General features: G+C 43.8%; 1 protein-coding gene across 5 annotated transcripts in view; it reads right to left on the bottom strand.

Moving 5' to 3' along the window:
* Window positions 1-1,323: 1,323 nt before the first annotated feature.
* Window positions 1,324-27,193, bottom strand: part of zc3h18 (zinc finger CCCH-type containing 18) — a 58,946-nt gene continuing 33,076 nt past the window's right edge. For 4 of the 5 annotated variants that reach the window (XM_064335508.1, XM_064335509.1, XM_064335507.1 and 1 more), the window contains exons 9-19: window positions 17,564-17,746; window positions 16,816-16,941; window positions 15,178-15,279; window positions 13,133-13,342; window positions 11,514-11,642; window positions 10,405-10,413; window positions 8,416-8,612; window positions 7,199-7,398; window positions 6,481-6,577; window positions 2,842-2,935; window positions 1,324-2,472 (exon numbers count right to left, since the gene is read on the bottom strand). In XM_064335508.1, coding sequence (XP_064191578.1) covers window positions 2,250-2,472; window positions 2,842-2,935; window positions 6,481-6,577; window positions 7,199-7,398; window positions 8,416-8,612; window positions 10,405-10,413; window positions 11,514-11,642; window positions 13,133-13,342; window positions 15,178-15,279; window positions 16,816-16,941; window positions 17,564-17,746 — 1,570 coding nt within the window. In that variant the 3' untranslated portion in view covers window positions 1,324-2,249. The remainder of the gene's footprint in view (window positions 2,473-2,841; window positions 2,936-6,480; window positions 6,578-7,198; window positions 7,399-8,415; window positions 8,613-10,404; window positions 10,414-11,513; window positions 11,643-13,132; window positions 13,343-15,177; window positions 15,280-16,815; window positions 16,942-17,563; window positions 17,747-27,193) is intronic. The other variant, XM_064335511.1, reaches the window with a different exon arrangement.

Genomic DNA, 27,193 nt, shown 5'->3' on the forward strand with positions numbered 1-27,193 from the left:
TATTCAACTGAGCCAGGCTAACAGGAGGAAACAAAAATCTGCATATACAGCCATTAAGGAATGGGGTTCCTCACTCCTGGATTACAGGTTACAGGAGAAAAGCACTTCAGAGGAACACCCATAGCGGCTTACTACGTACTTATGCATACAGACTGAGCAAAGGCTATTTTAAGACTCAACCAAAAAAATGTATCACGTTCGCCATTTTATTTCTGCAGCTGTGATCCTTACAGACAGGGATGGCCTGTTTTCTGTGTTTGTAAGGCGTAGGTAGGGGAAGGAAAAGGAACTCTTTTCCAATAGGGCCCACCTAGCATCATCTTTGTTTCCATCAATTACCCTGCTTGATAAGTCAATAAGCTGTAAACACCAACGCCAGGTCACTGGAACATTCCACCACAAAGTTTATACAGGGACACAAAATAGGCTTCTGTTTGTCATTAATGTACGCATTCAGAAAAGAAGCGAAGCTAAATGAGAGTTATATACATAAGCAAATAAGATAGCATAGAGGAAATGGCTAGTATTGGTAAACCACAAAGGAATATGCAGCAACATCTAAATCAGGCTGCATGCAATTAAACATGCAGCAAAATCTACATCATACAGGATGCAATCAAACATGAGGCAAAATCAAAACGTAGAATGCAACCAAACATTAAGCAAAATCAAAATCATATAGAATGCAAACAAACATGTAGCAAAATCAAAATCATGCATGACAGCCATGTCTACAAAATGTCAGTGACACCAGTGTTCCAAAATACTGATAAATGCTTGAAAAATAAATAATACTTTGTCTGGGAGGTTACATTTGTAAAATAAAACTAGCATGTTGGACACAAGATGCTAAATACATTTATATAAATTGCTTTCAGTTGCTGGTCATGTGACTAGTCACATGATTCACCACAGGTCAGGACTGATCACCAGAGGGTGCTTCCAACTAAATAAACTAAATAAATAAATTCAACTGTGTAATACCAAAATAAATTGTGACCAAGACGAGAAAATTTTGCATAATTGGGGTGAAGTTGACAGTGCACAGAGCAGACATGAGATAACCGGATAACCAGACATAATCATTCGGGTTTGTTATTTTTGATAAGCTCATTTGACACCCAATTCTAAATGAATTCTCTCAATATTCAAGACAAAATCATACCCTTAAATTCTCTTTTTGTTTTGTTACATCCCTCAGAATAGGTGTGAATTCCAAAAATCCAGAAACGAGCCCGTGAAAGACATTTTTGACTTACAACACAAATTCATAACTTCTGCTGGAAAAAATGTTCCAGACACAGAAAATAAAGAAAAAACATGTTTCTTTATCAAAATAGTTTATTCAGTTGCTTTTCCTGTCACAAAAGTAAGACACAATTCCTCCCTTTCTGCAGGAAATCTCACACGCAACCTCCCACCGTATGTGTCAACTAAAACTGGGGGAAATAAAATAGACAGACCTTTTTAATTACGAAGAGCTGAGGGGGGGAGAAAAAAAAAAAACGAAAACGCTGCAGATATTTAAAAAAAGGCATACTTCACATCACAGGAATTTGTTCGCTATAATTTTACACTTGAAGAAATCTCTGTTTCTCCCATGTTTGCTATAATTGTACACATTAAGAAATCCAACACAGCTGAAAAACACTAAATGCAGGTACTAAGATTAGTCGTGTGCACTGGTAAAGAGGGGACCTTCATAAACAAAGGGGTCCCGAGACGCGGGGTAGGGCCTTTTTTTCCAGAGAGGTTTTTCCAGAGTCTGTTCTCCGAACAGAAAACCAGTTTCCAGAAACTCCATAGTCACAGACCCGAGAGGGGGGGAGGGGAGTCTCATCAACACAGTTCGAGACGCCAAAAATGTAAAGCATTCAGAGAAAGAGATGGCGAGAATGCATTAAAGGTATCATGTTTCATTGAGACAATTCATTGGTGAGGGTGTGTGTATGTGTGTGTGTGTGTGTGTGGGTGGGTGGCTGCACGCAGGTGTGCGTTTGTGGGGGTGCAGGAGGATGTAGAATCTTTCTAGCACAGAAAGAGCTGGGTTGGGGGGGGGGCAAGGTTTTCCTGTCCAATCAGAATGAAAGGGGTTGGGGGAGGAGCCATGCCCTGCTGCCACTTTTTCTATTTCGTTTCACTCGCATATAAAAAAAATCTGACGGCCTCTCTCTGAGGGCAAAGCGAGCCCTGACGTTTCCCGGTCGAGCGTGGCGACCGCATCTCCCCCCCCCCCCCCGTGTCGTCCCCTATTTCCCGGGGATCTTGGCCCTTTTGCGGGCGATGGCGTCCTCCACGGCCTTCAGCTGTTTCAGGAGCTCCTCACGCCGGGACAGCGTGCTGCTCGGTTTGCCCGATTTGGGCGGGGTCGGCCCGCTGGAGCCCGATCCTGGCCCCGCCCCCGCTGGCTTGCCAGATGACGCTCCAGGTCCCTTCCCAGAGGATTTGGGGGGCGGAGAAAGCGGCCGTTTCCTGCAGAGGGGAACACATTCCCAGCTTTACTCTTTCCCTAGCGATGAGAGCGTGGAACGGAGCACAGGGATAATAGAGTTCCCATTGGGATTTCTGCATTTCAGAGGTCACCAGGGATTATCGATAATGCAAACCAAAGCAAATACCTATTTGCGTGATTGACAACCCAAGAAGCCAATGTCTAAGAGGCCAATAAGTGTTTAGTAATAGCCTTGGGGCAAACAGACAGAAATTCTGAATACAGTATGTCCCAAAAACATGATTTGTCTTTGGTGAAGCAACACAGTGAAAGACTGAAATCTTACAGCTAGTTCAGGGTAACAGTGGTAAGGGAAACTCTCCAGCATGAGGGTGTAATTTTGGCGTTACCTCTCTGGTTGTGGGAGCATGGGGCGTGGCCCAGGGCCTCGGGGGCGGTCCAGTCTGGGAGAGAGGGGCGGTCTTAGCATCCTCCTGTCCCGACCTGTGAGTGACAGAGGGAAGCATCTTAGCAGTTGTGCCACGTCCCCAGACTGCAGAAAGGAGCTGGCCCAATTCAGTCTACAAACAGATGCACACACACTAGGGACGTCCCAATTCCATCCCTGGATCTGTATCGGCTCCCGATAAGTATAATATAATATGGTATTATTTTTATTATTTTCAGTGTCGTTTTGGCTAAGAAAGTCTGGCACTTAATATACATTTTAATTCTCACCTGTAGCGAAGCTTCGTCTCCGTACTTTCTGACTCAAACTGAACGCCAAACTGAACCTGCCATCATGGCCACAAACAAGCACTATCCATTAGCCGTCACAAATGAGGCTAGCTGTTTATGAAATGAGCTGCAACAGGTCTGCTACGATGTCTGCTGAGCGAAACTTTTACAAAGAGGACGCCGAAATCAGTCCTACGGCAAGCGACAAGGCCAAAAAAATAACTGGATAACTGAGTTCATTGTGTTGGGTGACCAACCATTCTTGGAGATCGAGAATGGGGTTTCAGTTCACTTGACAACACAAGAAACTGAGAACATAAATGACAAGGCCCAGTTCAATTCAGTACAATTCTGAGAGAATGGAACTCTGAACATCGCCATAACAATAGACACAATCACATCATCATGTTAGAAAAAACCAGACAAGTTCTGGAGCCTGGACCAGTTCTCTCGCTTACACACACACACACACACACACACACACACAGACAGCTCTCAATGGTTTTTAATGTTTTAATTGATTTTAGATTTGTTTTTTCTGTTGTTGTTTTTTTACAATAAAAGCCTGTCTGAATCTATGCACTGCTTGTAGTTTTTACTGAAACTGATGATGGCAAGTGCCCAGACTAGTAGGTCACTACTACCATTTGTGACAAAGCTGAAATGTTATTTTGTAATTTGCCCCCATTTATGTTGAAATACACCTGGATTCTAAGTCAGTGTGGGGGAGGGGGGGAATTACGCCCTTAAATGTAAATTTCCTACACTGTTTACAATAGACGTCACTTTCCTATACAAGAAAACAAAGCAGATGGAACCCACATAAGTAAACAAAGATCTGTCTGTGCGAGTGCGCTTCTATGTGTGGGTGGGTGATGAGAGTTTATCTGAGTGCCAGTCTCTGCAAGAATATTAGGTATCTGGGTGTGTGTGTGTGCATGTGTCTAAGAGATGCATATGCACTAGCGTGTGTGCCCCTATGTCCACGGTGCACAGGTGTATTATCCACCCGAGCAATTTTATTCAAACCTAATGCGGGACTTTAAAACTTGAGATTAATGATTGAAACGTTTTACAGAACGGCTCTGATGTAGATGTAAATGCAAATGCAGGCCAAACATTCTGGTCAATTAATCATTACCCCAGCCTTGTGCTAAACTACACAGACAACCATAAGGTTAAGTTCCTTTTAACCATAAGTTCTTTCTTTCTGGGGGGGGGGGGGGGGCTTAAGATCCATTGTGGCACTCTGTACTCTCTGGAGAGCATTTCAAGTAATAATAATGTGGTTGGGAATTCAATACATAATAAGTTTACAGAAGCCTTTTCCCCATTCCACAGCCTCTTATCGCTCAGTCCGCCTTGCGCCTGGGCACAAAACAACATGACAGACAATCCCGAAACGCTTTTCAAAACACCGGCACGCTTCGACGCGCAGCATGGCTGGCTGTCAAACGGCCCGCCTTTGTGCCTTCGCGTCGGCGGCATGGTGGAGGAACGCGGAAAAGCCCCCCAGGCTGCGTAACCCCAGTACCCGTAACTTTCACGATGGGCGAGTTTGAAAAGGCAAACGTTCATCAGAATATTTCTACCATTTTGATATAATTGATGTCGAGCAGTGTGAAAGAATTACTGTGTTTAGTAAGTGCATCTTTGGGGTAGGAGTGTGTGATCTTGGTGAGTGTGACAATCTTGGCTCCTGTACATGCTATCAGAGTTGTATTAGCCCGTGAAAAAGGGCTAGTGTACCCAGACTTTTGGTTCCAATGTATATTAGGCCACTTAGTTTTAAAGGCATACTATGCAGGATTTCTTTTTAAACCTTTGCTGTCATTCTCAACAAACAAGTTTCCTCCTCCGTCTGCAACCCCTCCCACTCACCACCGAGTACCCGACTGAGTCACTGATTTGCAAATTCATTAGAAACTACTGGCAAATTTCTCCCATTAATTACTTGGACCGGACATCACATCTGTCCGGTCGAGACCGTAAACCAAACATGTACAACTAATTAGAAAACCGGACATTCTGGTCAAAAACTGCACGCCTGGCAATCCTAACTAGACAGCTAAAGGTAATGTTACTTACAGGTCAATCAGAAAGCAAGACTCTGCATTGCTTTCCTATCTTTGGCGAACAGCTGACACCACACCACAGAGGAAAAGCAATTCCAAGGTTAATTCTAGTTCTTGAACGAGCCCCGTCAGCTTGTCTTTTTGCTTCGCTGTATCTGTGTCACCGCAGCGGCTAGTTAGCCAGCAACAAACACTCCACTGAGATCTGATCCCAAACCACAGGCTCTGTAACCACACTCACTCCTCCCCAGACAGACAAGAGCGCCACATCCAGGTCCCAAACACATTTTAGAATAACAAACATAGGTAAAGGTGCACAAATTCAACAAGAGTGCTTAAAGACGGAGATCGCCAGTGCATCATAATATGCCTTAGCATTTTATAATATTTTCAAGGTAAAAATCCTGCACAGAATGCCATTAAATAAAAACTAATTTGACTTTTTGTAGTGCCCTGCACATTAATTTATTACGTGCAAAGTGATTAGTCTATTATGTGTACACAAATAGCCTACTGCTAGAAAAAACTCATCCACATGAACTTGTTTACTTAACTGAAACGAGTGATAACTTATTAGTTAGCCAAATACTGTATGTTTATACATAACTAATTTTAGAGGCGGCCTACTGCCATTTGTTTCTAAATGTTTAGGGATAGTTCCAGTTGATGCAGACTTCTGTTAAATTTCATTTGTGATAACGCTATTAGCAATAGGTTGCGTTAGCCTAGTACTCCAACTAGACAAGTTATTATAAGCAGTGCTGTCGTTATACCAAACGGGAGTGAATCGGAACGCGTGTTCCGGTTCAGTTTTTTCCTTCAGTGCAGCACTCTTGCCAATCGCAATGTTTTTAAGTCACAAGTTATGGTCATAAGTGTAAACTTGTATGGTTTTGAATGCACACCAGCCCACTCAGCCAACGACTAGTAAGCAACCATTCGCTAATTCAATTTTAAGTCTTACATTACCTAAATTAGACCGCAGAACAAACAAGAAACAATGTAAGGAATATAATACTACTCAGGCAAACATGGTGCAAGAATGTGCCATTTCATTTTACCGTCTATTATTTAACAAAGTAGCCAGCCCAACCTGTCTTACATAGGAAATAACATGCATGCAACACATATTTCAACTACATGAACTTTAAATATTTTCCATAGGCAGAAGCCCAACAGTTCCCATACAGTCAAGCGAGTTTGGGGTGGTTCCTGGCCCAGAGCCCTAGCGCTTACCTCTCTCAGGTGACATAGCTGTCCTCTTGGTGGGCGGAGACATGGGCCGGTCCTTGTCAGACGGCAGGTATCTCTTCCTGTTTCCACGGTCTGTCTGCTGTTTAGGAAATGTATGCAAAATACCACTGTAAAATGTTTGCACAAACCAAACAAACAAGCACCTAAAATAAACCAGCAATTATCTATGCGAAAGTTTATTTAAGTTTTAACCGAAATGCTCCATCTGGCCGTATGCACACACACAAAAATGTAACCAAACGAGAAACTACAGCCAGACCAGGAAGTAACCGTGCTAACTCATTTTGGCATGTCTTCCCATATACCCCAAAAGTTTACTTAAAGACTGTTGGCAGGTTCTAGGTCTATAGTTTTCTCTAACTTCCTAGTTTCCTGAAAAGTGGTGTGATTTTCAAGACATATTTTTTTGATTAATCAGCAAATACAATTTTTCAGAACCTAAATGTCTCTAATTTTGCTAATCAGTATTTTGTTTGAGTGCTGAATGCGCTCTCCTGTTATAAACTGTCAAAGACTGTGGAAGCTCTTGGTGTGTGTGCGAGCTTATGACTGGCTCTGTATGTGACAAATCAATACTTTCTCCTTAATCACAAAAAATCTGGTAATATTACATCTCTGATGAAAGGGTGTGAAATCATCCCCCCAATAGACCAACAGGAGTGCTGGCCAAACCTCCAAGCACAACCGTCCGTCCAATCACCTTGTGGAGCAGAGTGAGCTTGATGTCTTTGTGAGAGCCATAGCCTCCAGGGGGTCCCATGGGGGGTGTGTGCAGGGGGTGGCCCTTACTGCCTGGCCCCATTCTCTGTGAAGATGAGGTGGAGATTTTGGGGGGCGGGGCAGATGGGTCTGGCTTTCTGCGGTCATCTTTGAATGGCTCATCCTTTTTTGTTGGCTTTCCTGTAAAGGACCACAACACAAGCAAAGTTCAAGCACAACACAACCACAGCTCAACCACAACATAAGAACCACAGAATAATCATTGTTGACCGACACTGTTTTCAAGTCCCCCAAGTCATGTTCACAGCCAACTGCTCCCACGTAACAGGTACTACTGAACTTCAAATTGAATGTTTTATTTAGTTTGCAAGCAGAGGCAGAAACCCCAGGCTCAGAGAGTAAATGTCCTTTCCAATATTTCGTTCAAATCACCTGGATTTGCTAATTAGCACAATTCTTTAGGTATAACCGATTAGTGAAATCAGCTGGCTGAGTTCATGGGTGGAAGAAACACATGGCAAGACTTTTACTTTAAGACTTTCGACCCCTGTATACAAGTGATTCCAATTTTCACGAAAACGCGGAGAGAAATTTTCAACACAGATATGTAGATTACAACTGTCGATCAGTTTTAAATATTTTATCTTAAAAATTAAATGCAACAAGCAAATGATTGTCGACTGACTTGTTCTCCGTGTCTTTCCCAGCAAATGCTATTTGTTGTTTGTTCACTGCACACTACATTTTCAGACTGTTAACATTTGTGGAAAACAGAAAAAAAGTCAGAATTTTTCCTCACTGGAGACTTCTGCTCTTATCACAACACGAATCCCAGGCCTACAAAGTGGTCAGTACAAAAATGTGATTTTTACTAAATACTTTTCCATATTATTAAAAGAAATACTAATTTTCACACCATAAAAGTTTCTGAGGACCACAAGTATTTGGCTTTATTGCAGAACCTTCTCCTCCACTTCAGCTTTGGAGGCATGTCCAATTTACATATTTAGTGGACGCTTCTACACCAAAGTGACTTCAAATATGTGCATTTATTGATTAAACCACCATAAGGAACTAGCGACGGTGTGCTTACAGCACGCCAAAATCAGCTTCTGGCTGAGATGTGTGGCTGGTGTGAAAACATCCACTTTTCGATTCATCAGGAAAAAGCTTGCGCGGACAGGGAGGCCGTGCTACCTTTGTCCTTGTTGGGCCCCCTCTCGCGAGGCGGGGCCTTGTCCTTGCGGGCGTGGCCAGGCGTGGGCGAGCGCGAGCTGGCGGAGGACACGGGACTGGCCAGGTCGGCGTACATGTCGTCCGAGTCAGCGCTCCGCCTGGAGCTGGTGCTGGAGGAGGCCGAGGACACCGAGGAGACACTGCTCACGCTCAGGGACCTCGGGAGAGAAGGGGAGGCGCTGAGTCACGTATATATACATACAGTATAGCATACAATCACAGTATACACATACAGGCGCGCGCGCACACACACAGGCACACACACAGGCACCCACATATAACCGCACGCACACACACACACACACACACACACACAGGCACACACACACACACATATAACCGCACGCGCGCACACACACACACACAACCACACACGCACACACAGTGAGTTCCATAATGTTTGGGACAAGGACAGTCATCTTCATCTTCCTATTTGTTTTGGGGGCTTGTTGCCTTAAAGGATAATGCCAGTAATTTTTTTTTTCAGCATCGTCAATATATTGTGTGAAAATACCTAAACTGAAAATATTTCTGTTCTCCAAGTGCATAATGGTTCATTTAGATGGGGACTATTTTCTCTGTGTCGGTGCGGCACATTTGTACACATTCGATGCGGTAGTGAATAGGCAAGCCGAGGGAAGCCACGTCTCGCAGGCAGTATATTTACAGTAGTAGCCACATAGCCACAAGCTGTGTACTGGAAATTCTGCGCATTAGTACACACAACAGCATGCAATTCCCGAGCATGTGCACTGCCTCTCTTACTGTCACTCTACTTGAAAAGGAACTACTTTCACATTTGGAAAAAGTAATCGTTTATAAAGTTGTTCCAATTAAAAAGTACGACGGCCAAGTTCTTGGTAATGATGAATTATGCTGACCAAAGTCTCTGTTATTTTTAATAAGATTGTTTTGAGTTCTATGACTTCAGTTCCTTTTGGCCTCCACGCTTTGCTCATGTCATCACTCAGATACAATCTTGGTCTCATCTGTCCGTAAGACCCTTTTTCCAGAACGCTGCAGGCGCTTTTAAGTACTTAGCAAACTGCAGCCTGGCTAATCTGTTTTTGTGGCTAACTAGTGGTTTGCATGTTGCAGTGTAGCCTCTGTAGTTCTGCAGGCAGAAGACAGACACATTCATGTCTGCGTCCTGAAAAGTCTTTCTGATCTGTCAGTCGGGTGTTTGTGGGTTTTTCGCCATTATGGCGAGAAGTCTTCAGTCAACATCTGTAGAGGTCTACCTTGGCTTACCAGGCCCTTAGGTGATTACTGAACTCACCAGAGCTCTTTAGTCTTAACAAGGTTTGGCCTACAGTACATCTCTGTTTTTTTCTTATTTCTCAGCCTTCCTTAACTTTCACTGGCACAACTCTGATGACAAACCCCAATATCAGACTCCGAAGACAATCAAAAGCCTAGAATCAAAGATAGATACTGAATGCCCTTATACCTGCACCAACGAAGCAACCAAACACACCCGACTCATCAGAAAGACCTGTGAAGCCATTTGTCCAAAGCATTATTTTGCCCGAAAATGTGGTGCTACGTATAAGTGCTGTAATTTCTACATGGTGAAACCAGTGTATAAAAATACCCTTAAATGAAAGCTCAGAATCAGCACTTACCACATTTGAATTGTTTGAAGACAAATGTAATCAATTAAGCATGTATGTACATGCGTACATGTACACACATACACATACACATGCAGTCACACACACACAGAAGAACACAATCCACGCAGTAGAACACAGGTATTATTAAAAGGGAACGGAAAAACTCATTTTACACGACAGGAATTTTCTGTTGCAAATTTTGCAACAAAACATTAACTTGCATGAGAAATCCCCAATGCATAATGAGACCAATTTCATGGTGTTCACTATCATAACAGCAATTAGAACAAAAGATACTGCGGAGGCCAGGTGTGGAGAGGTGATGACTAGGTACCTGGATTTTCTGCGGTGTCCACCGGTAGTTCAAAAGCATGGGGAAGGGGGGAAAAAAACAACATAAAACTTGAGTGAGTAAACATTTCAGTCTGACACATACACAATTCATTTACAGCCAGCAGGAAGCCAGGAGACAAAGTTTCCGACAGGTTAGAGGAAGTGGGGACGTGTCTAGTTCCCCGCTCTTCCTACTGCAGGCTGACGTAAGCCAGCCTCCTGTTTGTAGGTCTGTCGAGTGTGGCCAATAATAGCTGGCCACTGCATCATAGTCATGGGAGGTCAGTATGGTATGACACGCATCAATATGCGCGTGGGGGGGTGGGTGGTCACAATAATAACATTTACTGCTTGGGACCTCGTCGTCATCAGTGTGAATCGACAGTTGGTGTTTTTCATCATTGGCTCTTAAAAAAAATAACGCAGCAGGTACCAGGGCGTGGCACCGCATCATTCTCTAGTGACCCCCGCCAGTGAATCAGACACCCGAACATCCGCCTGTGAAGCAGCAAGTGAAGCGTCTTCCTCTGACTCACGTCTGTGTGAGCCTAATTTGTGAGCTGTGCCGCTGGGCACATCACGCGTGTTTCAAAGGACAGCACTTGCTTGTCCGCGCTCTCCAACATAACAGACGACACGGCAATCAGCGCTAACACACCATTGGGTACACCAAATTGGAAGAAAAAGGGGGAAAAGCAGGATAAGCGATATGGGACGGGTACTGAATGACATAAATGAAGGTTGATTGTCGCAGTTATGTTCAACATGAAGAAATATATGAGTCATGAACATTTAAATAAATATTATCTTTGAGAGAAGTTCCACAGAAGCTGGGTGGAATGTATTTCCACCACCTTCACAGGAAGTGAGGTCAGAGCCTCGCAGGGAGTGGGCCAGGGACATGGGTGCAGGATGAGAGGGTCTTCTCTGACCAACACGGGCTTATGTCTGTCTGTCTTCACCTGGTTCTCCCCTCATCACTTCTCCCAAATTCCCAGAATGCATGGACAAAAAAAAAGTATTTTCCCATCGCAATAGTGCCATAGGACTTCCATGTTTCTGCCCACTTCTCCCAGAGTTTTGGCCCCGTCACACCGTGCTGGGACACACCTGGACTTCCTGGAGCCGGAGCGGGAGATGGAGGCGGAGGAGGAGCGCGTTCGGGAGCCGGAGGGGGAGCGGGAGCTGGAGCCGCTGTAGCTGCTGGCGCTGCCGCTCATGCTGCCGCTGACCGTTCGCCTGGGAGAGGGACAGAGAGCGAGCAGGGAGCGGCGGTTACCGCAGCGCTAACCGGCCTCTCGCGTCGTCACCGCTTTTCGGTTATTAAGCCCCCCAGCACCGGTTCTGCAGCGACCCTCAAAACAACACCGAACCAAAATGGCGTGAAAGCCCAGCAGCACTACCGCAGAGATGTGCACGTTAACAGCTGGATGGAGACGTGCAGTCCAAATACACAACTGTCGTCAGTACAAACAGCATCATTAAAAGCCATCGCTGAGTTTCCTTACATGCTAACTAACATCTGTCGCGCGACTGAATCACTCCGTTAACTGCGCTAGCGTTAGTATGGCATTAACAGACACAGACGGCCTACTTGTCCAAGTTATATGAACATGTTTACAGTACCAAGTAAATATTAAATCGCAAATAAGAAATACAAATACAGCTTATCCCGGTCGTTATTGTGGAAAAAATACATTTTCTGTGACCACCCCGTCCCATTTAATAGCACACTTGACGTACACTAAATGACCAACAGTATCTGGAAACCCCGTGGCCTGGGGCTGTTTTTCATGGTTTGCACTAGGCCCCTTAGTTCCAGTGAAGGAAAATCTTAATTCTGCAGCATACAATCACATTCTAGACGATTCTGTGTTTCCCAAACAGTTTGGGGAAGGCCCTTTCCTGTCAAGTGGCCAAATGTCCACTCGCCGACGCCCCCACCGCCTAGGCCACGCCCACTCAAAGCCTCAAAGGGCAGAGGAATCCCCCTGACGAACAGAGAGCCCTCAATGCAGGAGAATTCAATCCCCCACAATACACTGTACGACGCATAAAAAAACCACCTGATTTACACATTCAAATGACTGCAGGGCAGCACGTTACCTGCAGGTCCATCAGGTTAATTTAAACTAGAACAGGGGTCCTCAATCTTATCCAGAAAGGGCCAGTGTGGATGCAGGCTTTCATTCCAACCAAGCGGTTACACACCTGATTCCACTAATCAAAATCCTTAGCAGAGATTCTTGTGGTTGATTAGTGGAATCAGGTGTGTTACTGCTTGGTTGGAACAAAAGCCTGCACGCACACCGGCCCTTTCTGGAAAAGACTGAGGACCCCTGAACTAGAAGGACGCATACGCATGTGCGAGCATCACACATAAAAGCGGGAATATGTACACACTTAAGCACACTGAAAATCACACACGCACACATGCACAATAAAGGCCTTGACCACGAGCACAAGTGAATGGATGTGCACACGTGCACAAACACACATGCACAACAAAGCCATTAGGGAGCACAGGTGAACGCATGTGCGTACGAATACTCGTGTAAACATAGAAACGCAAGCATGCGCCGCGCACACACACACAAGCTCGCACACGCAAAATACCACCAAGCTGGTTGAAAGTGGATGAAAACCAGCGACCCCTATCCAGGGCCAGGGACGGGCATGCCTGGGGCAGGGAAGCAGTGGGTGAGCGGCAGTGGGGGCGATACGCGTACCTCCTGGGGGGGTTGTGACGCTGACGCTCCTTTCTGCGCCCCTCCCTGGGGTTGACGAATTTGCCCGCGTCCCGCGGGTTGACTGGCTTGACACCCTCGGGGGCTGGTTTTAGGGGCTTTCCTGGTGGGCCCGGGGGCGGAGGGCTGGCTGGGGTCTTGGGCGGGGCCTTCTCCCGCCGGGGGGGTAGAGGAGCAGGTTTCGGTGGCGGGCTTTAGGATGGGGAGGGGGGGGAAAATGAGTTACTTCCACGCTCCTCACTTTGTTCCCTAGAACTCGCTTTAACACCACAAGAAACAACCACCATCAGCCAGAAATGATCAACCAATACATCCTCAATATTCATAGAACAAAAACATCAATAGATTCTTATGTGTGAGGATAGAATAAGATTCTTAAATCCTTAATTGGTAGTCAAATTTTAGCAGGCACACACAACATGTCTTTCCTCCAGGCACTTATTTCACCAGATTGTTTATTGTGTCAATACTACATTATTCCAATTCTATATTTTCACTCTGCTGCAGGAAAATCGATCTTTTTAATTCATAACTTTTGCAACCATTTAGGCAGTGCCTATGGAATGCTGCTTCTGGACATTTCAAAATCTGTGTCCAAAACCACAGGAGCCATTTCTGCCGTATTTACTCATGTTGAGCAAGCTACAGTGCCGTAGGCAGAAGTACGTTTCGGAAAACATTTTCTGCACACGCAATGCCCGACGTCAGTTCTCCTTGGAGCTATTCTACGACACTACTGCATTTCAAACGATGACGTGGCCTTCGTCATAACTACTGCAAGTCTATCCCCTTGTGGTGTTACAAAAAATACACAATTATCTTTTATCAATTATCACAATTAACATTTTTCATTTTGAAATAAATATTACAGCAAGGCAAGTGATACCCCCCTCCCTATAAGGCTGCATTCGCTCATGACAGGAACAGCTCACTAGTCCTAACTAAGGGGAAATAACGAAATAAAAATCCGATAGCTGTGACGTACATAACAAAATTGAGCGGGAAAACAACACCACGTCATCAAGCGCCTAGGAATATAGCACGGCCTTGCACGAACGGAAAATCCTCATCTATACAACTTTAAATGTGAACTATTTTTGTAAACAACCTTGACTTTTTTCTAGGAACACCTCTACAGACGAAGATTAACAGCCTGTTGATGCAGCACCTTTAGTGACCACATTATTATAACACTGCCATGGCGGGCATGAAAAACAAAATTACATAACTCTAGCATACCATGGACAGCTTGCTGCGCATTACAAACCGACTCGGAATGCACTTCTTAATATAGCCGACAATCTTACCATACTATATTAGCCTTAACTTTTTTAAATGTTCCACCGTTTTTAAAGGGCAACAAACTCAATGATGACACAGAAAACAAATGAGAAGGATTATCTTTAAAAAGCTCCCTGGAGCAAGTGACACCTCGTTTTTGAATTTTTACTCAAATCAAGTGCTTTCTCTCTGAATCTGGCAATGCTACTGATGAATGTTTAAATATTATGATCAATAAGCAACAAAGACAGACACCAAAAGATGACAGGCTCAAAGAAACAGAAGTAACATTAATTCGTTTGTTGTGTTTCAAGTCTGGGTCATCGTCCGTTGTAATCTTATAAGACCTTGATATACCTGCATTTATGTAAAGCAATGATTTTTTCCCCCTGTGTTTTGGCTCTGTGTAAATACCGCAGAAACCTACGTTAACACAACCTCTGGTCAGGCATTTTGAGCGTAACTCAGTGCTGAGCTGCAATTCTTGCCACCCAAAATTTCAGTGCCCTGCCGTGCGCTGCCGTGCACTTCTCCTGTTTGACTGAAAGAACGCTTGTGGGATTAATTATTTGTACCGAAGGTACAGTCCAGTGACGTTATTGTGCTGAGAAAATGAAACTGAATGTGTATTTGTTCATGAGTAATGTGTGATAATACTCAACTTCCTGCAAGTAGGTTGGACTGCAGGTTGTACCTTGCACAGTATATGTGTGGGGCGTCTTGTGTTTGTGTGCAAAGAAACTCACCCTTTGGGTGGAGCCACTGGTGGCTCCATTTTAGTCTTGGAAGAGTTCCTCTGAGCAGGTGGGGTAGGGGAGGGGGAGCGGGACGAGGAGAAAGATCTGGACCTGCCAGAGAAGAAAAGACCTAATCAAGGCACTGGCCAAAGCACACCGTAGCTAGCCAGCTTGCACAGACACAAACTAAACTACTCCTACACAAGCATGTTTAATCAGCTAAGGACCAAGACTAACAACAAATACATAGACTTATTGTACAAATGAAAATGTAAACGTTAGGGAGGATATTCTGTGAGGATGCTCTGTGCTCCCGGAAAGTATTTGGGTTCAAGTAGTTTTCTATGCTTTACAAGATCAGTAAAGCGTAGAAAACTACTTGAATCCAAAACAAATATGTATTTGACCCAGGTCTGGTCTTTTGTTTCAATCAACTTGTCTAATAACTTAATTGTTTTGTCAAGTGTCAGCAAAACTGGCTTATGAGCTGCCATTTTAAAACTGGTACAAATATCTAGTAAGAAAACGATCCACAATACAATGAGGATGGCGGCATGCCACTAATCTCTTATAGCCCCAATTAGAAGCCAGCGTCTAAAAATTATTGCTTTTATCTGTCACTGATTCAAGACGCACTGCTGTAACAGGTTCACCACTGTAAAGCTTAGACTCTTCACACTTTGATGCAAAAAATCCTGACGTAATCGGAATCGATTAAAAAAAAAAAAACAAACAAAAAAAAAAACAAGGCAGTCCCCTTCCCCAAAGGACGGCTGAAATTGACACCCCAGGTTGATGATGATGGTATTTTATAATCCAATAACTGTCCACAAGTCACAACTGCAAATATCGCAGTGACGGCATTGATACCGCTAAGATCCAACTCCCTAAGCAATCAATCAGCTCTTTGTATACAGGCTAGCAAAAGTGTTTATTCATTATGTGTTATTTCCAATGAGCTGAAAGCGCTTTCAGGAGCATTTGAAAACAAGCATTTCTATCTATGTAAATAACGGGAGGATACTGCAGCGTTGGGATGGGTCTGCAGCAGACCTGTGTCAAATACGTATTTGTTTTGGATTCAAACACTTTTCTGTGCTCCATTGATCTTTCCTGGTGTAATGGAGCCTGCCAATATGACCAGAAGGTGGGGTTTGCACTTTTTGAGAGTATTTCATTGGTTCCATTACACCAAACAAGATCAGTAAAGCGTAAAAAACTGCTTGAATCCAAAACAAATACGTATTTGACCCAGGCCTGGTCTTCAGCAACCACAACTAAGATGCAACATGCGGAACAATGAAAATGTAGAGTGAACTGCCAGCTCAAGGCCTAAACACTCCAATCATCCCAACTGTCTGCTGCACATCAATGCACTCAAGACACAGGAGAAGCCAGATGGGATGCGTCTGGTAAACAGCAGTGGAGTCGAGTTGCGTAGGGGGAATAGTTAAGGATAACAGGGCAGTCAGTTAATATGTGGGAGGAGACATGCATATTCGGGGAGGAGTCAGGTGCACAAGAGAGGAGATAGATATGTAGGGGCGGAGGAGTCGGGCATAACTGGTGAGAAGTCTGGTGTGCGGGGGGGGTGTGATGAATCCGAGATTGACGGGGCGAGGCGGGGCGTGCGGGGGCGTGTCTCACCTGGAGCGGCTCCCGCTGAGGGAGCTGTGATGGGAGGAGTGGCTGGAGTAGGAGCTGAAGGAGGAGGAGCGGGACCGCGAGCGGGACGAGCCCGTGCCCGTGTAGGAGGAGGAGCGCGACGACGACCTGCAGAACACAGGAGCAGTTAGAGGTACGCCGCAGTGCCCAGGCTAATGTTTCATTAATACAGCCCACTGCACGACAAGGATAAGGCTACTGCTCCATGTGATCCAATGAGGCGGATAAATGCAGGGGAATGCAACTTACTACTTGAAAGAAACCAATTTTCTATTTATTTAATGTGACTCAACTTAAAAAAGAAGAGGTGCAGGCTTCAAAAGTAACCCACCATTTAAGAAGGATTAGACTAATTAATTATGAATACAGCCCTTATGGGTAAAATTTTGAGAACAATTACTTATGACTACAATGCCAAGGGGTAAAGTCTTCAGACCAATGCTTTATGAATGCAATCCTAAGCGGTTAAATTTTGAGACTGATGCTTTATGAATGCAACCTTAAGGCGTAAAGTTTTGGTACCAATGCTTCATGAATGCAATCCGAAGGGGTTAAATTTTGAAACTGATGCGTTCTGAATGCAATCTTAAGGGGTAAAGTTTCGACACCAATGCTTTATGAATGCAATCCTAAGGGGTAAAATTTTGAGTCCAATGCTGTATGAAAACAACCCAAAAGTGTAAAGTCACCAATGACGCCAATGCTTTATGAATACAATACAAAGCAGTACCTGGAGGAGTTGGAGAGGGAAACAGATGAGCCCGAGGGGCGGTGTCTCCTACGTCCGCGTGGGGGGGACCCCGTCATTCCTGGTCGCCTTCTGGGGGACTTGGACCGGCGCCAGGGGTCCCTCCACTCATCCGGACGCTTAGACAGTGGTCCAAGCTCCTTCTGGGGAGGGGGGTCCAAAGGCCTGTGTGAGGGAAGAGCGTGGTTCTGTTAACAGCACTCAATCAACCATCGACATACTCAACCAAAGACTCTCTCTCTCCAATCCAACCAATAACCCGACCAACCGCTCACGCAGCCATCTAAACCAACCAATCAAGTATACACTCAATTACATAATTGTGTCCTTAATCAACAATTCTTTCAACTCAGTCAATCAGTCACTCGCTTGTTCCGTCAACCAGTGACCAGTCGACCAGTCGTTCAAAAATACTGATCAATCATTGAATCAGCCAATCAATCATTGAATCTGCCCAATAATTAATTCCTCTTTCAACCAATCACTGCCTCAATCAAGCCACCAATTATGGTGAAACCTGCCTAAGGCAGTAGCTCAGGGGAAAAATTAAAAGTGGGCATCGTGCAAGTGACCGTTGTACAGAGGTGATCGCCAAGGCAGGTTTCAGTAATGGTGTCTGACCGACACCCATTTACTGCGCAAATTTCTTAGTGCTTTTGCTTCAATCAAGTCTAATAACTTAATTTTTTTAAACTGGCTTATGAGCTGCCATTTTAAAACTGGTACTAATATCTAGGAAGAATATGATCGACATTACAATGAGAATGGCGGCACGCCACTAATTTCTTATAGCCCCAATTAGAAGCCAGGGTCTAAAAACAGCATTCTCTTAAATTATTGCTTTTATCTGTCACTGATTCAAGGTGCACTGCTGTAACAGGTACACCATTGTAAAGCTTAGACTCTTCACACTTCACACGGATACAAAAAACCCTGACGCAATCGGAAGAGATAAAAAAAAAAAAACAAACAAAACAAGGCAGTCCCCCTTCCCCAAAGAACGGCTGAAACTGATATTATGGTAAAGATCGCATTAACTTGTCATGTTTGACTGCGAGATGATTGGACAGTAATCCTCTGGTGAAAAATCTAAATAGGGAAATAACTGCAATAAAGAGTGCAATGGCTCATACTCCAAACACAAGAATGTGGACAGACAAACAAAGCAAGACCAAACAGATGAGGCTAATTTCCTATTTCTTCCTGTAGGGAAATGCCGCTAAAAAGCGATCAATGTAATGAGACACAAAACATCCAACTGATCAAATATTTGTTAAAGGAACTAGAAGAGAGGAGATCGGACATTACCAGGCTGTCCTAACATCTACACGGGCTTCAGTGCATCAGATTGCAGGAGACTGAGCATGGGCCGCAGAGTGCAGGAGACTGAGCATGGGCCCCAGAGTGCAGGAGACTGAGCATGGGCCCCAGAGTGCAGGAGACTGAGCATGGGCCCCAGAGTGCAGGAGACTGAGCATGGGCCCCAGAGTGCAGGAGACTGAGCATGGGCCCCAGAGTGCAGGAGACTGAGCATGGGCCCCAGAGTGCAGGAGACTGAGCATGGGCCCCAGAGTGCAGGAGACTGAGCATGGGCCCCAGAGTGCAGGAGACTGAGCATGGGCCCCAGAGTGCAGGAGATCGAGAATGATCCCCAAACAGCACGCTGGAGATTGAGAATGGGCTCCAGTGTAGGAGTTTAAGAACTGGCCTCAGGGTGCAGAAGTTTGAGAATGGTCCTGAGAGTGCAGGAGAAAGGGTCACTGAAGATTTCACTCATTCCAGTGCGAGGAAGGGAATTTTGCATGTCGCTTATTAATCAAGAGTGCAATTAAATAATGCAGAGAAAAAAATGGTCACCTTTAATTCCATAATGAGTAACAAGTCAGTGGTTTGTCCTTCCAGTTCCAAGAAATGACGAAACCAGAAAATACAAGGTCTTGCACGGTGATGTACAAAGGTGATGTCACCTACAGTGTGCAGTTAACGTGACTGAAAATTCCACAGCGCTGACATAAAGCAAACACTGCACTAATCTACATCCCAGACAACGGGAAAACAGTACAGCTGCCAGGGCTATTTTTAGCCCATAAAACAGATTACCGTTGTGAACAAACTTCCACTTTTCAAGAAAGAAATTTGAAGGCATGAAGGCACAGGTAGAGAATTCAGCATCTTCATTTCTGAATGTCATGCCTAATTCTGCCCTTAACTGTTTAAACAGCACAATTACTTCAGGTTTAAGCAACATGAATTAATGCTCTCATTAATCACATGATTTCTTGTTTCTGTGTATTAAACATTTAAGCAAAATCCAGAAGTGAAACGGCATTTGTTTTATTCAGCTAATACACTGAGCCAGGGTATTTGGTGGGAAAAACAGAAGGTAAGACAAAGTAGAGGGTAACACAAAAGGCTTGTCAAGCCCCATATGGCTGGTTCAAAATTCAATAGTAATTATTAATAGGGAATCATTTTAGTTGAGCTCAACACCATTACTCTGGTTGGTGACGTGGTCGCACTGATCTAGATAGTACAATGCACTATGTTGCCAATTATCCCAGTAATAGGTTACATGTAGGTCATTTCCTTCTTCCTTTATTGCCTCCTGCCAGGGGCTGTATCAGTTGTTGATTTTGTTTTAATTTTAATATGCATGCATAATGTATACTAAAAAGCACATCAATGCATAATAATTTAATCCATTGCTATATTCAGTAGTGAATATAGTGATTATATACTTCCTTCCCAAATTAATTGCTCATCTCTGCACATAGCTCTGTTGTCAGGGCACAAATCTGAACAGTGTTTTCTCACAGGATTTTTGGAAAATGAGGTGGGGGGAACACAAACCGTCTAGGGGGGTCTGGTGCATGCCCCCCTTGCCCGCCCAACAGAAAATTGTGTATATTTTATGCAGTTGTATCAACTTGTAAGATGCTTGAGCCTACATGAGCCATCAAAAAAATGAAGTAAAAGTTATGTGTTGTACTGTTTATTTAAAGAACTGGAATCACACTTCAACTTAGCAGTAAAAATAAAGCTCATCGTGCTACATAAGATTTCGGGATCATATTCAACTAAAATCATGATGAAAAATTATAGTAAACAGAAACTCTCTGGATAGTCCAATTACATGAATATCTGGTGTCAACATTAAACTTAAAGTACTTGAACTTGATTAACATTCAACAGCTTTGCATTCATTTATATTATCGACATAACGTTACATATCACGTTTGGGATATAGCTTTGCCAACTTGATACTGGAAATAATGTAGCCAAAGAGTACAGCACAAGTGTGTAACTAACCACAGCAAGGGCTAACACACAGGTTTTTCCTGCATTGAAATGTCTTATGGTGAAGCCACACTGTACACAGCTACGCCGCCTGGCACCGCTCCCGCGTCCCACATTTGGCCGCTTGTGGGCGTGTCACCTATTTTTGACACACAGTTGTGTTCATTAAATGTGGACCGGGTTTAACGTCATGTTTCATGTTCTTTGTCCAGTCTGAATAAAAATCATATTTGCAGTAACCTAGATCTGAAAGATGTTAGTCAGCTGCCTAACTAAGCTGTCTAATGTCTAGCTAGTGTTTATTTTGTTTATTTAAAGGATCCCCATTAGCTGATGCCGTGGCAATGACACATGACATGATAAACATTAAATTACATTAATATACATTAAATAGCATCAAAAAGTGAGTAACATTGCGAATTAGCCAGCCAATGTCTTCAAAGTTATATTGGGTTAGGTAGCTAGGTGGCTTGTAGAAACGATCACAAACAACTAGCAAGTAATGCATTAGCAAGAAAATGTTTTTTCTTCACCGTTAGGTGGGCCGCCTAAGTGTTTTTCCAAGTTGCCTAAGCCACCTATCGGAGAAATCGAAAGAAAGAAGAAAAAAAAAAACCCCACATGTAAAACAAATAGAAATGGCCCGTGCATTTATTGGTTCAATTTTTTATTTTAACCATGTGTTTCATTGTTTATAGACTACATCTCAACGCTTTCTGTTCTCAGACTTTATAATAGTATATTGAAATACCTAAAAACCTACAGGGGGGTAGAGTTTTCTCCTACAGAGCCCCACTACTGTGGAACACCCTTCCAAAATGTAAGAGAGTCAGACACAGTCTCAAGATTTAAATCTAGATTAAAAACGCACCTTTATGCTCAGGCTTATAATCAATTATAGTCCGAAAACAGGGTGGGAGAAGGCGGTAGCCATACAGCAATGTGGGGTTGCATCCTTTCTTTACTGTTACCTGCCCAGGGTTTCCCCCAGAAAAGGCCCAGTGGCAAGTATCTTTTGACAGGGCCCGGTGCGGGCCGGCGGCCAAGTGTCTTTTTTGACGGGCGCCCGGCGCGGGCCAGCGACAGACTGATGGCAGCATTAAGGTAGGGCCCTATAGTTTCTGTGATAACAGAATCACGGACAGAAGCACGGAATTGAGAATTTAAAAAAGCTATAACACAGATTCCATAGGGCCCTACATTAAGTAGGTGCTAAAACTGGAGATTTGAAAATATGACTACGTAATGTGAATGTTGTTATAAATAAGTCATTTATTCAACTCACATTTTTAAAAATCAACTATTTACAGCATAGCAGAGTCTTACAAAGAATCTGACAACAATGTACAGTCTTGGAATGCTGTGTTTTCAACAACAACAAAATAAATTAAAATAAATAATAAAGTTTTTGCACTCTACAAAAAAACTTGAAAAAAGTCCTGACTGGCTGCTGATTCTTACAGCCTTGGAATGCTGGGCACATTTCAACAACAACAAAAGAAATTAAAATAAATAATATCAAGGTTTTTGCACCCTACAAAAAAACTTGTATTCAAGTCCTGATTGGCTACTGAATCTTACAACAAGCCTTGGAATGCTGGGCACATTTAAACATTTAAAAAAAACTGTCTAAGGTTTTTTGGCTTTTACAGTAGGCTACCTTTCATCCTTGAAATTATCCCTAAATGGCCCCAAGGAAGTATCTGTGTTACTGACTGTTTGGCTAGCCAGTTAAGTTAGCTACATGACCACGTTGTCATAAATTTTTCCCGACCGTGAAAACTGCCTGACTTGTTTACACTTTGGACAGATGTGGCTCCTGATTAAATCTATCTATCGCAGCACTTTAGACACAAACAATATCGAAAAAATCCTGAAATTTCTTCTTGGTAAATGGACTGCATTTATATAGCGCTTTTATCCAAAGCGCTTTACAATTGATGCCTCTCACTCACCAGAGCAGTTAGGGGTTAGGTGTCTTGCTCAGGGACACTTCGACACGCCCAGGGCGGGGATCGAACCGGCAACCCTCCGACTGCCAGACAACCATTCTTACGTCCTGAGATATGTCGCCGCGGGAAGAGTGCCTGATCCTCAACCGTAGCGTTTTTGGTATTTCTAGATATAGCCTAATTTTGCCGCTGTGTTAACACATTTCTACGGTTGCCGGTCAGGCACTCTTCACCGTAAGAAATTTTAGGACTTTTCCGATATTACTGGTGTTGAAAGTGCTGGGACGGAAACAACGATGGATTTACTCTGTAGCCACATCTGTCTAAAATGTAAACAAGTCAGGCAGTTTTCACGGACAACGCTGTCGTGCACATGAATGTCATCAAGCTAACGTTATTAATAAACAAGTGAAGTCGTTATTTCGTTGGCGATTAATAAGTCATGTAATGTTCCAATATATCAAACGTTACATTCATGCTAAACGTAACCTACACACTGTTTAAGTTAATATAAAAAGAATGTACTTACCGACGAGATGAAGTGATAACGCAGTTTGTAACGAGGTTAGTTAGCCTACCAAATAAGAAATGGTGGCTTGCTAGGTAAGGTTAGCTCGTGATAGTTAGAAGCGTCAAGTGTTGAATGCAGAGACTGTGAAAAAGTTGAATGTCACTCTACGCACAATGAGGGTAAAGAACACTGATCTCAGACCTGCTGTTTTCCTATTGTGTTCACGTTTTAACCAACAGATGTCGCTGGTGAGCTTTTCAACCAAGCCACCCCACTGTAACTGTAGTTTAAAAACATCTTAAAAACACATTAAAAAAATAAATAAGTTCCTCGATGCTTAGGGCAGGCGGGGGGTCAACTTAGGCCCAGCGGGCCGCCGGGTTTGCAATACACTGGCGGAAACCCTGCTGCAATCAGCTGTGACCCCACTTTACATAGGCTGGCTCCTGATAGGTGGGTATGGTTGTCCCCCCCTCATGAGTGCATGGGTTCTCGATCCCCATCCTAGTAGCTATGCCGCCGCAGACTATTCCTGGTGGGGCCACGTTACTTTACCCCCTGTTGTTCTATTGCACATTCTCTAATGGCCATTTCAATTTTCTTCCCCATGCTGCCTTTTGCCCCAGATTTCAGAGTGCTGTCGTCTGGACTCCCCCACAACTGCGGTCCAGCCCCTCTTTCGTTGCCGTCTCCACCCTGCCCACTTCCGTCGCCACCTGCTGCTCCCCGCCACCGCCACCTGGCCCCGCCCATCATCTGAGCCGCTACCTCAAGACTCTCATTTAGTTGCCACTAATTTGATCGACAAACACTGACAGAATGCCCATGTTGGTCACTAACCTACACCCTGAACGGACCAAAGGAGCATGGGTTTCCCCCTTGAGCCTGGTTCCTTCCAAGGTTTCTTCCCATCTGCCACAGGCAGATTTTCCTTTCCACTGTTGCTTTAGGCTTGCTCCTGTGGGGATTTAGGCCAGGGTTGTCTGTATAGTGTATTTTGTGACAATTGTTGTGAAATGCACCATATAAATACATTTCGATTTTTATATTTTTTTGGATTTGTTTTACGGAACTTCACATTCTAAATGCAGGTAAATAGTGGCGAACAGTGGTGGTAAAGCCGGTGCTACTGCAGTCGCGGTTACGCAAAGTCACCACCAAAGCCCTATGTTCAGCCAGGAATGACCCTGTAACGTTGTTTTAACTTTACATACCATTGTAACCACTTCCTTCATACTGATGTAAATGTAGTGGGAGCTACCCCAGGGAACAAACGACTGTATCAAATTTCTGCTGCTTTACCTGTGCACGTTTCTTATTTTCTTCAGAAGATTTCACCATCTACAGATTACATCAAAACAAGTCTCTATCCTACCATTCTCCTTGGATTACATCATCACCACATACTGATGACATCAAAACAAGTCTCTACAGTTCCTGTTGGATTACACCTCAGACAATAAAGGACTTACCGGTCACAAAATGCTACCTCTATTTTTCATCCTGCCTAACACGAGCCGCCTCCCGACTGCTTCGCTGTCTCGAGCCTTGCTTTAGCAGGCAAGTCTACTCTCTCTCACTAGGCCACCAGCCAATTCAATTAAGCCGCATTTCCACCTAAAGTACCCTAAAAGGAACTACTTTTCAAGGAACTAAAAGGTTCCTTCAGCCCACTGTTGTCTGCGTTTCCACCACAGTCCAAAGTCCCGCGAAGATTAGGCAAATTGGCCGCTGACGTATAAAAAAGCGACTTTGTCGTCGGTCCATCTGTCCTATGATTTCTTCTGTAACCCCATACTACCACCGAAGTAGCCTACATTATTTTCTATTAACCGGGACAGCCCGGAGGGGTTTATTCCACTTATATACAACGGGTTACCAACAATGACTATATATGGTTACTTTTGTATTTATTGATTTTTATCGATTTAATCACCTGAAATTGAAATATTCTTCCGCGGCTGTTTGGGCATATTTGTTGTCAATCAAAACTGTCGTTGGTAGTTGGACTTGGACCGTTGTTATGCAACAAATAGGATATAACAGGCCAATAGTCAGATTGTAACTGTTTTATATATCCTCTCAAACACATTCATTATGTTTTTATGCGAACATGCACTTTCATGTCTGGACATCTGAGGCAACAGAATGCATTCACATTCCACAAATAACTGGCAACAACAGCAGAAAACATGCACACGTCGTAAACAATTTGCTGTTGAATTGATTACTTTCTCATCATCAATTCCATATAGGCTAATCGCAAAATGACTAGAACAGAACGAAAACTCGGACTTGCGTGAAAATTTAAATTAACAGTGGTACAGCCACCGTTTGCTTTCCTTCAAAGTTACTGCTAGCCGAGCAGCGAAGTGTGCCCTCCAGATGCGAACCATGCACCATAAATTAGTCCATAGTCTTCCTGGTCTTTTCGTGGAATTGAAGAATGGCAGAGTAAAATTATAGCAGTCTGAAAAAGCAAAAGGGGCGATTACTAGAATTAACCTGTTATTTTACCCTGACAAAAAGTGCGAAAGGTGATTTCCAGTTTGCTTTTACTGTTTCACCAATGTAAATTACGCAGAACTACCGCATACCTCACATAACTGTATCAAACAATTACAACGGGCTAACAAAGAAAATCCGGAAGAAAATATTCAGCAACCGAATTAAACCGTTTGAATGTTTTGTTACGTAATATGCTGTCCCAGCACGAATGCTTAACATTTTATAAAACTAATACTAAAGCAAGAAAAGAAAAGAAAAGACCACACATGTTATAGGCTAATTCCAAGACGTTGGCAGGCTATAACCAAAAGTGGGCTACTGCGCCGCATAACATACAAGTTTGATTTCAGGGTTATTATGAAAATAAATTGGTTTGCGGCTGCAGATTTTTAAAAATGGCGGTTGAAATAAAACACTGCGAGTAGCCTAGTCGACCGATCAGAAATTTTCAGCGCTTGCGCCCCATCCCAAAAGTTCCGGTACTTTTGGAAAGTACTACCCCCCGAGCAGGGACTTTTTTGGGGGTAAAATAAAGTCCCCGGAACTTAATTTAGACCCGAGTTCCGCAATAGGTTCCTAGTTCCTGGCCCACTGGCACCAGCTAGAGCCAACTCTGCTGTATCAGCATCAATCGGCAAACTGCGATCAAAGACTTTCACTCTCACACAAGCCACTCCCCTCCAACGTGATTGCTCGTTCTAGTGTGTTGACATAGTCTTCTGGAGAGAATCTTGGCAGAACTCCAGGCGTGATGCAACACCTCACCAGACTATGTCCCAGCCGTGACCTCACCACTCTCCGCCCCCAAGGTAAGGACTGGGTATAAATTACCAGCGTCTTAATTTAGGCTCTCAGAAGCGGCGCAACCGACAAGTCGTCGCTACAAACCCTAGAGACAAACGCAAACTCACTACAGCGGAGATCACAAAGTCTGGCCCAGTGTAGCAGGCTGCAGTGTAAACAGGTTCAGGTGTGTACACTTCAGCCAATCAATCGCTTAAATGGTGTCAGAGCGGGCATAAAAGCTATGTCGTTTAAGGCCAAAACCATACCTGTTTAAGGCATAATTCATTTTTATTTTTTTTGGAATACATTTTAAATTTTAAATAAATAACTGTTTCATAGAAATTTGTAACACACTGAAAGCCAGCGATCGTTATGGCCCCCTGAAGTTGGAGATCCCTGCCTGTGGGGGTAAAGTTTCAGCCTCAGCTGCTTTGGCTGAATCAGATGGCAAAGGGGGAAAACAATGTAACAATAAGACCTCATCATATGCACATAAATGGGTCAAATCCCCCTTCAGCTTCCCAGGAAACACTTCCTGATGATCGGAACCTATCCTCC

Source organism: Anguilla rostrata, chromosome 5 (genome assembly GCF_018555375.3).
Source record: "Anguilla rostrata isolate EN2019 chromosome 5, ASM1855537v3, whole genome shotgun sequence".
Classification (NCBI taxonomy): Eukaryota; Metazoa; Chordata; class Actinopteri; order Anguilliformes; family Anguillidae; genus Anguilla; species Anguilla rostrata.